This window comes from Heteronotia binoei, chromosome 19 (assembly GCF_032191835.1).
Source record: "Heteronotia binoei isolate CCM8104 ecotype False Entrance Well chromosome 19, APGP_CSIRO_Hbin_v1, whole genome shotgun sequence".
NCBI lineage: Eukaryota > Metazoa > Chordata > Lepidosauria > Squamata > Gekkonidae > Heteronotia > Heteronotia binoei.
In genome coordinates, this window is record NC_083241.1 from 45,539,651 (window position 1) to 45,552,448 (window position 12,798).

Consider the following 12,798-nt stretch of genomic DNA (forward strand, 5'->3'; position numbering starts at 1 on the left):
GGTGGAGCCAGGAGCAGGGCTGTGACAAGTATGATTGAACTCCAAAAGGAGTTCTGGCCATCGCGTTTAAAGGGACCACACACCTCTCAAATGCCTTCCCTCCATTTGGAATAATGAAGGATAGGGGTACCTTCTTTGGAGGCTCATAGCATTGGACCCCCTGGTCCAATCTGTTTGAAACTTGGGGATTATTTTGAGGAGAGTCACCAGATGCTATGCTGAACATTTGGTGCCTCTACCTCAAAATACAACTTCCCTAGAGCCCCAGATACCCGCAGACCAATTCTCCATTATCCCCTATGAGAATTGGTCTCTATAGGGTATAATGGAGTGTCCAGCAGCAGACATCCCCCACCCCACCCCGCTTTCTGATGACCCTGAAGCGGGGGTGGGGAGGGCCTCCAAACCGGGGGATCCCCTGCTGTCCCCACCTGGGGATGGTAACAAGGAATAGGGATCACAGTTAATGGGGCAGGCAATGGAAGTTAAACAACTGCTGTGATGATAAACAAAGTTTATAGTAACCATTTAAAAACCTTCATATATTTTAATGCTCCACATTTTAAATTTTACATACTTCATGTTGAAATAAAAGTCCAATTTAAAGATCCATTTATATATTTCATATTGTAGACTTCCTTGGGAGTAATGTTTGTCATATAGGAGCTTGAGCCAGATCTGGTTAAATGAATCCGTTTGTACTGGCTCTAGCTCCTATATGAAAAATACACACACTTAAGTGCCTTGGAGTGGTAAGCTTTTTACTGAAATAGAAACTTTAGAATTGTTAGTTCCATTCAGCTTTGTGCCGTCTTTTGCTGTCATCTTGGTTTATTCCAGATTGAAAGAAAAGATGTGGTAAGAAGAATCACGAACATGGGTCAGTACTCGTGGCTGTTATGCCTGAAAAAGCATAGAAAGGCCTTACTCCTGAGGAAGTCTACTGATAAATGGGCCTATATCCAGGTGCTCAGAGACTTTTTTTGCAATATGGGAATGCTAATATTGGACCTCTATTACAACATGAAGTATGCAAAATTTACTATATGAAATATATGAATGGATATTTAAGTTGGACTTTTATTACAACATGAAGTACGTAAAATTTAAACTGTGGAGCATTAAAATATATTTAGGTTTTAAAGTGGCCGCTATAAGCTTTGTTTATCATCATCATCGGGGGGGGGGGGGGCTGGGGCTCCACGGGGCAGCCTGCAGAGGCGGCTCCATCTCCGCCGGGGGAGCCGAAGCAGGAGGCCCCGGTCATTGCGCGAGGCGGTCTCCAGGCGGGGCCGCCCGGGGGAACTACGACTCCCGGCATGCCCTGCAGCGGGAGGGCGCGCGGGCGCCGCTGGGTGGGCGGAAGTGACGGGCGGCTTCCGGGGAGCCGTTGCTTGGCGACCGCGGCCATGCCGGTGTGGCTGCGCGACTACAGCTGGCGGCAGAGCCCCTCGGCGGTCTACGTGGCCCTGCCCGGCAGCAGGGACGCCCCGCGCCTCCCCGGCCGCCCGGACGTCTTCTGCGCCGGCCGCTACCTCAAGGTGGGCGGGGGGGGGGGAGGGGTGCCTGCCGGGATTCCTCCCCCGCCGGGAGGCTGGCAGCCGCTCTAGCCGCGGGCTCTCTTCCTAGGTGAGCGCGCCGCCCTTCCTCTTCGAGGCCTTCCTGTGGGCGCCGGTGGACGAGGCCCGCAGCACCGCCCGGCTGGAGGATGGCGCCCTGCTGCTGGCGCTGCGCAAGAGAGAGGCCGCGCCCTGGGAGGCCCTGCTCGACCCCGGCCGTGAGTGCCCCCCTGCGGCCCCCGCCTGGCAGGCCCCTGCTGCTGCTGCTCTCTGTGCTCAGGCCCGTCTCTTTGCTTTAGTGGACAAGGGGGAGAGGCAGAGGATCCGCGAGGAGGCCGTGCTCCAGGCCCACAAGAAGGCGAAAGAAGACGCCGAGGCCAAAGCCGCTCGGAAGCAGGAGCGGTCCAGGTGCGCCGTGCAGGCCACAATCCAGGTAAATCCAGTGCTGTCCGACTACCCTTGGGCACCGAAATGAGCAGTGGCCGCTGGATAGCACTGCAGGTGGCAGATGGACTCATGCCTCTTGGACCTGGCTGGCCCTGGCTGTAGACAGACAGCTTCTGGAATCGAGAGGAGGGGAAAGGATGGAGAGGTGTGAAGGTGGCACTCGCAGGCATAGCAGAACCACAGAGCGGGAGGCCGGTGAGCTGTTGGGTGTGGAAGTCGGGAACAACCGAGCACAAGCGAGCGGGGCAGGGTCAGCGTGGGCCTGTGTGCCCCGGGCCTTCTCAGGCATGCTCCGCCCAGCTCAGCAGACCTCCGTCATGAGCAGCGTGGCTGGTATCTCTGAGCTTTGGGGGGGTCATCAGAATTGCTGTGTGGAAGGCAGGGGTGGACTGCAAGTGACTTGAGGCGTTTTAGGACAGGCTTTGATGTGTCTGTATCTAAAACAGCTGGAAGAAGCAGACAGAAAAAGGATAGATGACCTGAAAGAAGAGGAGCGGAAAAAAGCCACCAAAGAGATTGAGAAGTGGAAGGAAAAAAATGAAAAGCAAAATAAGCCACAAGAAAGGGTCCCCTTGCAACCGACTGGAAAAATCCAAGAGAAAACTCTGATCAGATCTCAGAGTAAAGGAGCAGCCAAGACAGCAAGCGGAATGCAGTGGGGAGGTGCGTGAGAGAATGTTGCCACCTCTTCCAATGGGCCTTCCTCCCGTTGACTTGGGATCGATTGGGGTTCCCTCCACCCTCCCCTCTTTCCTGTGGCCCAAGTTCCGTTTTAGTCTTGGTTTCTAGCTGTAGCTATTCTTTTTGTTTTACTCTTGTTTGTTTAGCTTTGTGTAACCTTTCTTGCTGTGTCCCCTCCTGATATACCTGGGGGGCGGGGTTGGGATGTATTTGTGTGCGTGGCACCTGGGCTGTGATTTTGACTCAAGCTCAGATCCTGCCCTCACCAGGAGGCCGAAAGCAAGCCCTGGAGGTGCCCATTCTCCACACAAAGGCCAGTATTGACCAGGCTGAAGAACAGCATTGGTTGCAGTTGTGCTTGTTTTGAAAAGATAACCAGTCTTTGAGTGGTTTCCTTCCTTTACGGAACTTTATCTGTGCTCAGAACTAAAAGCGCCAAGAAAACAAGTCATAATATTCTCCGTGTGATATTTGACAAATCTCTTCTGGTTCCATGGCTTGCATCTTTGGGACTGCAGGATACTGGGTGCAGTAGCTGTATTAAATCCTAGGTAATTATCCCAATGGTAGGAGTGTGAATAAACACTTCTAAAAAGAGCTGCAGGAATATTCGCTGTCTGGAACCTACTTCTGTACCCATTTCCAAAGGGCTGGATGAAAGAGAAAGCATTTTCACATTTGTGTCGTGACTCCTCATTTCTTCCTCCTTCTACAGTGCATTGAAAAATAAAGTCATTTGTGTGTGTTGTTAATTGTTGCAGCTGGCAGTTCGGAAAATATGTTTTCTGAGAAGTTAAAGGAAGAGTCAGTTCCTTCTCCGCGGCGTGCTGGCAGCATACAGCTGAGTTTCACACCCCGGGTCTTCCCTACAGCTCTCCGAGAATCCAGGGTTGAAGAAGAGGAGGAGGTACAGAACATTGACCTTTTTGCTGTGGCTTCCAACAAATGCTGAGAGATTTGGATTGTCTTGTTGGCATCTGCTGCCATTTTTTCTCCTCAAAAATCTAGAGCTCCACACTTGCCCTAGAATGGTCCGGCTGAGGAATGTTCAGCCTCCCTTAAAGGAATAAAAACAAGCCCTTTTTAAAGGTGCACGAACTGGAGTGGCTGTGGTGGGGGGCTGTCGGAGCGGGAGTAGCAGAGTGAGGGAGATGACTTGCCCGACACAGGGCTTCAGGAAAGAAAATCAGGCAGACACGTGCAACTAGTGCCAAAAGGTGTATTAACATATATACACAACAAGTGCTCTCTTGTGCAGTCTATACAATATCACCTCCACGGACAAAGTGCTTCGCCTAACCACCATCTCACAGGGAGAGACCTGTGTGATGCACACACAGATCATATATAGTCCAAGCAGCCAATCCTGGCCATGCTGACTCAGCAGATTGCATCACTTGGCTTCTGCCGGCTCAAGCCGGTCTGCTGATCAGGTCACTGTGACCTAGCCTGGCAGCTAGATCACCAGCTGTCATACTGTAGCTGTCAGACTGGGTTTATGTAGATTCTTGCTCCAACACACCTCCTAATCTATTTAAACCCAGTGCACCAAAACACTTTACACAGTTTACATACATGTCCACCAGCAACATTACAGTTCATATTTACGTAGCTCGGAACCCTTTCCGGAATTCGTTCAGGAACTCATCATGATTGTAAAACACATCATCGTGTTCCTGTTCAGCCAGCTCTTTCAGACGCTTGGCTTCAGCCTCCTTCTCCCTTGCCTCGCACTCTGCCACCCAGGCTTTCCATTTCTTAGCCTTTTCTTTTAACATTTCCTCAAATCCGGGTGGGTCTGGATTGACAGTCAGAGTGACATAGGGACACTTGTACCTAGCGGGACGTTGGCCTTTGGTGGACCTGGCAGACACCCGTGGCCCTGTGCTTGGACCAGCTTTGTCTTCTTCGGGTTGCTCTGTTCCCACCTCCTGGGCTGGTTGCTCTGCCCCTGTAATTGGGTGTTGAACCTCCTGACTCTCACACTTTACCTCCAGTTCCTGCATTTGAGGCTCTGCCTCCTGACTCTGCTCGTCAGGCTCTGTGCCAGCATTCGGCTCACCTTCTCCAGCCCCACTGGGTGCCACCTCCTGGGCTGGAGTTCTGGGCTGCGCTCCAACATCGTTATCGCTACTTGGCAGCAGGACAAATTGTTTCTGCAAGGAGTGCAACCTTGGCCAGCTGCTTTCTTCATTGAACTGGGCACTCTTACTAAGTGTTATCTTGCTTTTGCTATTGCAGAAACGATAACACCTGGCCCTTGGCTTGTAGCCCAGAAAAATTAGGCTCTCTGCCCGGACATCCCCCTCCCCGCTACTCGTGGAGTGGATGCCAACCCGAGCCCGTGACCCAAAGACTTTTAAAGAACTCAAATCTGGGGTCTTGTTCAACAGTAACCTGTAAGGCACATTTTTCACAGTATTACACCAAACCCTATTTTGCAAAAAAACAGCTGCATGTATGGTTTCTGCCCAATAGGACATTGGCAGTTGTGCATCCTCTAACATGCAATACATCACATTCTGCAATACAGCCCCATGCCCATTTTCTCGGGGCGTTGCCGGGTTCGTCAGACGGTGGGCGATGCCCTTGTTCTCCAGCCAACGTTTCATCTGGTTAGATAAGAATTCCCCCCCTCTGTCGGTTTGTACAGCTAGGAGATTAACCCCTAATTGTCTCTCCACTGCTTTGACCCACTTGGTGAATGTCTTATACACCTCAGACTTATGCACCATGGTGAAAACCCACGCGTACCTCGTGTGGTCGTCGGTGGCCACCAAGCAGTATCTCCTCCCCGACAGACTCTTTGGCAATGGGCCAATAACGTCTAAATGGACTAGTTCCAGGGCTCGTGTGCTTTCCCTTGAGCTTTCCTTAGCAACAGCACACGCCTTGCTTTTGGTCTTCTTGCAGACCTGGCAATCCAAGTAACATTTGCAAGGATTTACTTTCAAACTAGGCACAAGCTCCAGGGTTTTCTTTAACGCCCTAAATCCGCAGTGCCCAAGTCTCCTATGGAGCAAATGTATACAATTATTGTGCACAGGCTCATTCGACACCTGAGCCACCTGGGCACAATCACTCTGGACCACATACAGTTTACCTTCCCTCTTTCCTGTCACAAGCAACTTTCCCCCACCTCCCAGGATTTTGCAGCAGGTTTTCTCAAATCTCACCTGGTATCCCTGGTCAAACAGTGTGCTAACACTCAACAGGTTAGACTGCAGTGAGGGTACATACAACACATTTTGCAACATACATTTCAGTGCAGGAAATTCCACATTGCCTGAGCAAACAGAATTGGCAGTGGTCCCATCAGCCAATCTCACATACTTATGCTCAGGACTGTCAATGTTTTTCAACAACTCCTTCTCGCAGCAGAGATGGCTCGTTGCCCCGGAGTCTAAAATCCAAGCAGACCCTGTGCTCTCTACTGCAGACGTGACCAGCCGGGTTGCTTCCTCACACGGGCTGGCGGTCCTCCGCTCTCGCCGCACACGCCCCCGCCTCTTCTCCCTCTCAGGGCAAGCTCGGAGCAGGTGCTGCGACGACCCGCATCCATAGCAGCGACGGACTGCAAACGCAGTCGGCTCCACTTCCTCCTCCTTCGGACGCCTGCCAGCAGCAAAAGCTGGCTCATTCTTGGCTGTCTTCCCGGACACACCGATAACAGCACGCTGCCCGGCCGACACCCCCGGACAGCTCACGGCCGCAATTCTCTCTTGGAAGTCAAGCAGGTGGGCACAGACGTATTCCATGGTCAGGGTCGCTACGTCCACCGTCTCCAGAGAAGTTATCAGGGGAGTGTACTCAGGTGGCAACGACGACAGCAAAATGTACACTCTGTCGTCTGGAGCTACAGTCTTGCCTCTTGCCTCCAGCTCAACGAAACAGTCCGTTAGCCGTTTGATGTGATCTTTCACACACCCTCCAGCCGGCATAACGGTGCGGAACATCCTCCTTGTCAAGGCCATGAGGGAACCAGCAGTGGTGCTAACATGCACCGCACTCAACGCGTCCCAGGCAGCCTTGGGAGTGTCCTTCCCTCGCACATAAACCAGCTGGTCATCTCCTATAGACAGCACTATGTTGGCCAGTGCCTTATCCGATAACACAGTCTCGGCAGGAGATAAGTCAGCAGGGGGGTTACTCACGAACAGCCATTGCCCTTCACGCTTGAGGTAGTGTTGCATTCTCAGGCTCCACACCGCGTAGTTGGCTGAGGTGAGCTTCTCAACGGCTACTCCAAGCTGTTGCTGAGCCATCGTGCCGACTCCTCCTCACAGCTGGCTGCCGACGTCCCTCTGGCTCTCAAACAGAGAACGGTGGTGCTTCTGTGTCCTTCACCGGCGTTCCTCGCCTCCGGCTCTTTCCAAACTCACAGTCAGCTCAACTCTCAACTCTCTCCTCCGCGCAGCGGAACCGCCCTGGGCCCATAACCCTGTCGGAGCGGGAGTAGCAGAGTGAGGGAGATGACTTGCCCGACACAGGGCTTCAGGAAAGAAAATCAGGCAGACACGTGCAACTAGTGCCAAAAGGTGTATTAACATATATACACAACAAGTGCTCTCTTGTGCAGTCTATACAATATCACCTCCACGGACAAAGTGCTTCGCCTAACCACCATCTCACAGGGAGAGACCTGTGTGATGCACACACAGATCATATATAGTCCAAGCAGCCAATCCTGGCCATGCTGACTCAGCAGATTGCATCACTTGGCTTCTGCCGGCTCAAGCCGGTCTGCTGATCAGGTCACTGTGACCTAGCCTGGCAGCTAGATCACCAGCTGTCATACTGTAGCTGTCAGACTGGGTTTATGTAGATTCTTGCTCCAACAGGGGCATGCTGGTTGTCACAAGGGGCATGTCTTCAGCCACCTTCTCCAGGACACCTAAAAGAGCAAAAGGCATGCAGAGTCAAGGGAAATTGCACTTTCCTGGCTTCTTGAATGCTGGGACCATGGAATTGTCCTGCAAATCCTGTCTTGAGGGAAGATCTCAGCCAGGGCAAAGCAGCTGGAGGCATATTGCTTTGTAAGCTGACTGTCTGGAAGGGTCTGCCATTTAGGAGCCGTCTCCTCCCCAGCATCCCTTTTCACAAGGGCTTTGGTTCTTCATAAATGTTTGACCTTGTCCCAAAAGATGGTGAGCACACGATGCTGAACTCCCACCTGCTTTATGCAGTGCTTGATCCACACAGAGAAGAGGCTTCTGTTTTCTACAAAGGTGTTTGTGAACCTCGTTATGGATTAGAACAAATGTAAAGTGTGCACAGAGAACCCTGCTGCTCCTTCCAAGAACCTGATTATTTCTCACAAAATTAAGACACAAGCCCTAGTTGATGTACTTGGTGAGTTTGCTACATCTGACTGAGGTCCTGTTTGGTAAGCTGTGAAAGAACTGCCCCCTCTCTCTTTGCCTCCTTCCAGTGGCTGCGGAAACAAGCAGAGGCTCGGAGGGCAATCAATACGGATCTTGCTGAGCTGGAGGATCTGTCCGAAGAGGAGAAAAATCCAGACTGGCTGAAGGACAAGGGCAAGTGAGTGGGGGAAGACACAGAGAAAGCTCTCGCCCACAGAAAAAGGGACATGCCCTGGGGGGTGCAGTTTATCCATTGCTCACTTTCCATGTCTCTTTTCTGCTCCTGTGCAGCCGTTTGTGTCTCTTCCGAGGCCTGTGTTTCGTGAACCAAACCAATCATTAGTTGTGACCTTCAGTTACATTTGTGTTTTAATTTTTAACTTTTTTAAAACTGGAAGTTCAGTAACGAGGCTGTCCCGCATAACTGTGTTTTTGTGTTTTTAGCAAAATGTTTGCCACAGGCAATTACCTTGCAGCGATCAGTGCCTATAATTTGGCCGTTCGTATCAACAACAAGATTCCTGCCCTGTACTTGAATCGAGCCGCTTGCCACTTGAGGCTGAGGAATCTGCACAAGGCCATTGAAGATGCCTCCAAGGTAGTCCTTAGCCACGTTTACGGTTGCAGCTGATTTGTCCACTGCTTCACTTTGCCATGTGAGCAGTTGGCTTTGCAGACACTACACACTGTAGCACACATTATGATTTTGGATTAATACTGATGATTGTTTCCCCCAAATTCAGGCGCATGCCTGCAATTTTTAAAACATTTGGCATCTCCCAGATTCTCCAAAGCTCAACTAATCAACATTTTGGAAAACTCTGCTGAAGGATGGAACACATTGTGAGTCCCGTGGTCCCAACGAAGTTGCATTCTGGGTAGAAGCTTTTGTGTGGGTCTGAAAGGTGCCCCTGGGCTCAAGCTTTGTTTTGCTGCTTCAGGCTCACACAACTGTCCTCCTGGATCTACCTGCTGCAGAGTGACAGTCGTGTGCCATGTTCTGTCTCAGCTTGCCCGGAATAATATCCGTAGAACATGGACACATCATCATGCTAGGGAAAAGAATCTTGCATGGGGCTCAATGCCCTGCCTCTCACCCAATTTCTCAGTTAGGTGCAGCCAGCCAACTGTGCCTTTGCCCCTTCCAGGGGAGCCCAGCTCACGCCTTCTCTGGCCTGCTGTCATTTCCTGCCCACGTGGACCTGGTTCTCACAGCTCCGCGTTCTTCTTCCCCCCCCCCTTTTGTACCTTGTGGCAGTGCCCCCCTGGGAGGGCAGAGGCTGTTGTTGAAATGGCAGTGTGAATATTTGTGAGGGGAAAGTGAGTGAGGGCAGCTGCTTCTGGTGGGAGGGGCTGGGTGTGGGGTTTGGTGGGGAAGGAGGTACACAGTCGGGGGAAAGGTCTCGGGCAGAGAAGGAAGAAGAAAAACGAGGGGCTGGGGAGAGGTGGCCTCTCCTGGCTTGAGCCTTTGGTCCGCTGGACGGGAGAGTGTCAGATGGCCCGTGCCGTTTGTGATGGGGAAGACGGACCTGCCGTAAAGTGTCACCTGGAACATATATGAACATATGAAGCTGCCTTATACCGAATCAGACCTTTGGTCCATCAAAGTCAGTATTGTCTTCTCAGACTGGCAGCGGCTCTCCAGGGTCTCAAGCTGAGGTTTTTCCACACCTTTTTGCCTGGACCCTTTTTAGTTGGAGATGCCGGGGATTGAACCTGGGACCTTCTGCTTCCCAAGCAGATGCTCTACCACTGAACCACTGTCCCTCCCCTCTCGTATGTTTCATTCTTCAAGGCCCTGGATTTGTTAACTCCACCTGTTCCAGACAACGCTAATGCCAGAGTGAAAGCTCACGTCAGACGAGGGACAGCGTTCTGTGAGCTGGAACTGTATGCTGAAGGTAAGGAGAAAAGATGCCCTCCCCAGTCCTTGGGCTCTTGGGTTCACCACTGCTGTGCTTGGAAATGCCAGTCAGTGCTTGTCCTTTGGTTTATTTTGGCATTCTGTCACTTACTTCCCCTCGCCTCCCCCCAAGCAGCAAGTCTCCCTCCAGCAACAAGATGGCGCAGGGGGGTTAAATAAAAATACACCATTGGTTTTTCATCCATATTTTTGTGGTATTTTCTCCCAAAGGACACACTGGGTGGTATAGATTTCTCTTCTTTCTGATGGAGACTGATATGTCAGGTGGGGTAATTCTAGATAGAAACTTATTTGTTTAGTTTTGCTTTTTAAAGCTGTTAGCCATTGGAAGGTGGGCTGGATGTGCACTGTGTGTGTGAGAGAGAGAAAGAGAAGCTTTTAATCTCATTGCATTAGGAGACTGATTGAACAGCAGCTCAGTATTATTGCTGATGTTTGCATACCATCGTTTTTAACTCTCACCACTTTACAAACTGGGAGCTCGTGGAAGAGCCTTTGTTCTAGCTGGAAGAGAGCAACAAGCTTGGCTTGTGCTCTGTGGAGAGTAAAGGTAGGGTGTGTGTGTGGCTTTGAGGAGTTCTTGGTGCTCAAAGAAGAGGTGAGAGGAACACAGACTGAGCGGTGTTGCATCCGGGCTGGTTTGGGACACGAGCAGCCCGTCTTGAGAAGCAAGCTGATCTTTCTTTGCCCTTTGCTTCTTGAACAAGCTGCTCTTGCCCTATATGGTTAAGGAGAGCCAGTTTGGTGTAGTGGTTAAGTGTGCGGACTCTTATCTGGTAGAACCGGGTTTGATTCTCCACTCCTCCACTTGCAGCTGCTGGAATGGCCTTGGGTCAGCCATGGCTCTCGCAGGAGTTGTCCTTGAAAGGGCAGCTCCTGTGAGAGCCCTCTCCAGCCCCACCCACCTCACAGGGCGTCTGTTGTGGGGGAGGAAGGTGAAGGAGATTGTGAGCTGCTCTGAGACTCTTTGGAGTGGAGGGCGGGATAGAAATCCAATATCTTCTTCTTCTTCATCTGCCTGCTGGATTAATGCTAGGTCTGCAAGATTACATGGCTGCTCTCAAGATTGAACCCACAAATAACAGCATCGCAGAGGATGCAGAGAAGATTCGAGGTATAATCCAAGAAACGGGATGATCCCGAAAGGACCCCCTGGCCTGGGGGAGCAGCTGTCGCCTGGAGGCCTTATGAGGCAGCCCTGATGCTGCTCAACAGAGGGAAGTCTCTCTTTCTTGGGCAGTATTTTGGTACAGCATTGCTGGGGTAAAAAGTCAGATATTTTCTTGTTCTCATCTTGAATAGTAAGGACACCATTTGAGGTTCTTATTTTGTAAATATGTTTTCTTTGTATAAAATGCTTCCTTAAATAACATGACTACGTAAGTTTTCTAATTTAATCTTTTGCTCAATAAAGTAGAAAGAAACCTAACTTTGCTTAAGGCTATGTTTGTTTAAAAACTGCTACTACTACTGATAAAGTTCTGTCTTGATGAAATGTCAGAATTCCTGGGATAATGAAGTAACCCGGAGTCTACATTGTTCTGGAACATACAGCACAGCACTTCAATAAAGTGAAAATGTTAGCTGTTTTCTAAGAACCAAATTCTGATCTGTGAGAGTTGACACTTGGAATCAGTTATTCAAAAGCTGATACTTGGAAAAATCCATTCCCAGCATAATCAGCGTTCCTCCACTCCAGCAGTCTCCTCCCTCGTATCTGGATTCTGCTGGTGGTGGCAGAAGGTGGATTAATGGAAGGGCCTATGAGAACTCACGCAGCCCTCTTGCGAGGGATGAGAATGACAGCAGTATTTGCTCTCCCCCTCAGGTGGGTCAGGGCAGATGCCTGCTTGGCCTCTGTGTTTCCAGAGACGCCACTTGCTTAGAGCCAGAAGGCTGGAAGGAATCAAGTGGTGGCCACGGTGCCCTTGCTCTTCCCTCGTGCTGCCCGGACTTGGATGGATTGCCCTGCCCACAGGAGCTCCTGGTTTCATGTGCAGGAGGGTTCAGCCGTGTGAGCCCCCCCCCCCACATGGGCACTCTAAAGTAGGGCCATGGCAGAGGCTTGAGTCCCTTGATCTGTCAGTGTGGTTCAGAATCTGAGGACTGCGATAATTGTAAAAAGGTGCAAGCACCTGACCCACGGGGTGATGTTGCATCACAATGTTTTCTTGGCAGACTTTTTATGGGGTGGTTTGAGGTTGCTTTCCCCAGTCATCTCCACTTCCCCCCCCCCCCGCAAGCTGAGATACTTGTATTTGTAGATAACTGAAATAAACATATCTGACTAGTTTAGCCTTTCCAATCTCAAGTAGATTTACTTTGCGTGGCAAATGAACAGCTAAAGCTAAACGGGGGGGGGGGGGGGCTTCTGATAGAAGGTGGCGCAGAGGGGCTCCTCATGAAAGGTTTATAATATCGGTGTTGTCATCCACCCTGCTTTTGTCCAGGCTGGTGTTAATGCCGCTGTAGTGCGCCTTGCCGCAAGCAAGCAGGTGGTCCGTGAAGGCGTTGTCCCGGGGGTGGTAGCGGCAGGGGGCCAGGGGTGCGGTGAGGGGCACAGCCCCGTAGTCCCCGGAGGTGGTCCTGTAGAGCAGCAGCTGGGCCTTGTGGGCGGTGGTGAGCGTGGCGCCCTTCAGCATGCAGGAGAAGACGGGGTTGCCGGGGCTGGCGCAGGGCCCGGGCTGCGGAGAGGCGTCCATGGCCTGCAGGTGAGAGCGCAAGGTGAGCAGGCCGCACCTGGCAGGGGGCGGGGCGGGCAACGGCTCCTCCCTCCTCAGCCGGGGCCGTTGCTAGGGCTCGCGTTGCCAGGGCAACCGCCTCA

The 12,798-nt window shown here is 51.5% G+C and overlaps 2 protein-coding genes across 3 annotated transcripts; one reads left to right on the top strand and one right to left on the bottom strand.

Moving 5' to 3' along the window:
• The first annotated feature begins 1,409 nt into the window (after nucleotides 1-1,409).
• On the top strand, nucleotides 1,410-11,403 carry DNAAF4 (dynein axonemal assembly factor 4). Of its 2 annotated transcripts, none has more exons than XM_060259804.1 (9): nucleotides 1,410-1,541; nucleotides 1,630-1,777; nucleotides 1,859-1,992; nucleotides 2,453-2,669; nucleotides 3,449-3,594; nucleotides 8,119-8,228; nucleotides 8,495-8,648; nucleotides 9,846-9,951; nucleotides 11,011-11,403. In XM_060259804.1, exons 1-9 carry the CDS (start codon nucleotides 1,410-1,412, stop codon nucleotides 11,109-11,111), a joined length of 1,248 nt encoding a protein of 415 aa, XP_060115787.1. In that variant the 3' UTR covers nucleotides 11,112-11,403. The 2 variants fall into 2 exon arrangements, with proteins under 2 accessions (XP_060115787.1, XP_060115788.1); XM_060259805.1 differs by having other exon boundaries at nucleotides 2,453-2,661; nucleotides 3,456-3,594.
• Nucleotides 11,404-12,272: 869 nt separating this feature from the next.
• PIERCE2 (piercer of microtubule wall 2) lies at nucleotides 12,273-12,697 on the bottom strand. Its single transcript, XM_060260103.1, has one exon. It carries the CDS (start codon nucleotides 12,674-12,676, stop codon nucleotides 12,374-12,376), a length of 303 nt encoding a protein of 100 aa, XP_060116086.1. The 5' UTR covers nucleotides 12,677-12,697; the 3' UTR covers nucleotides 12,273-12,373.
• Nucleotides 12,698-12,798: the final 101 nt, after the last annotated feature.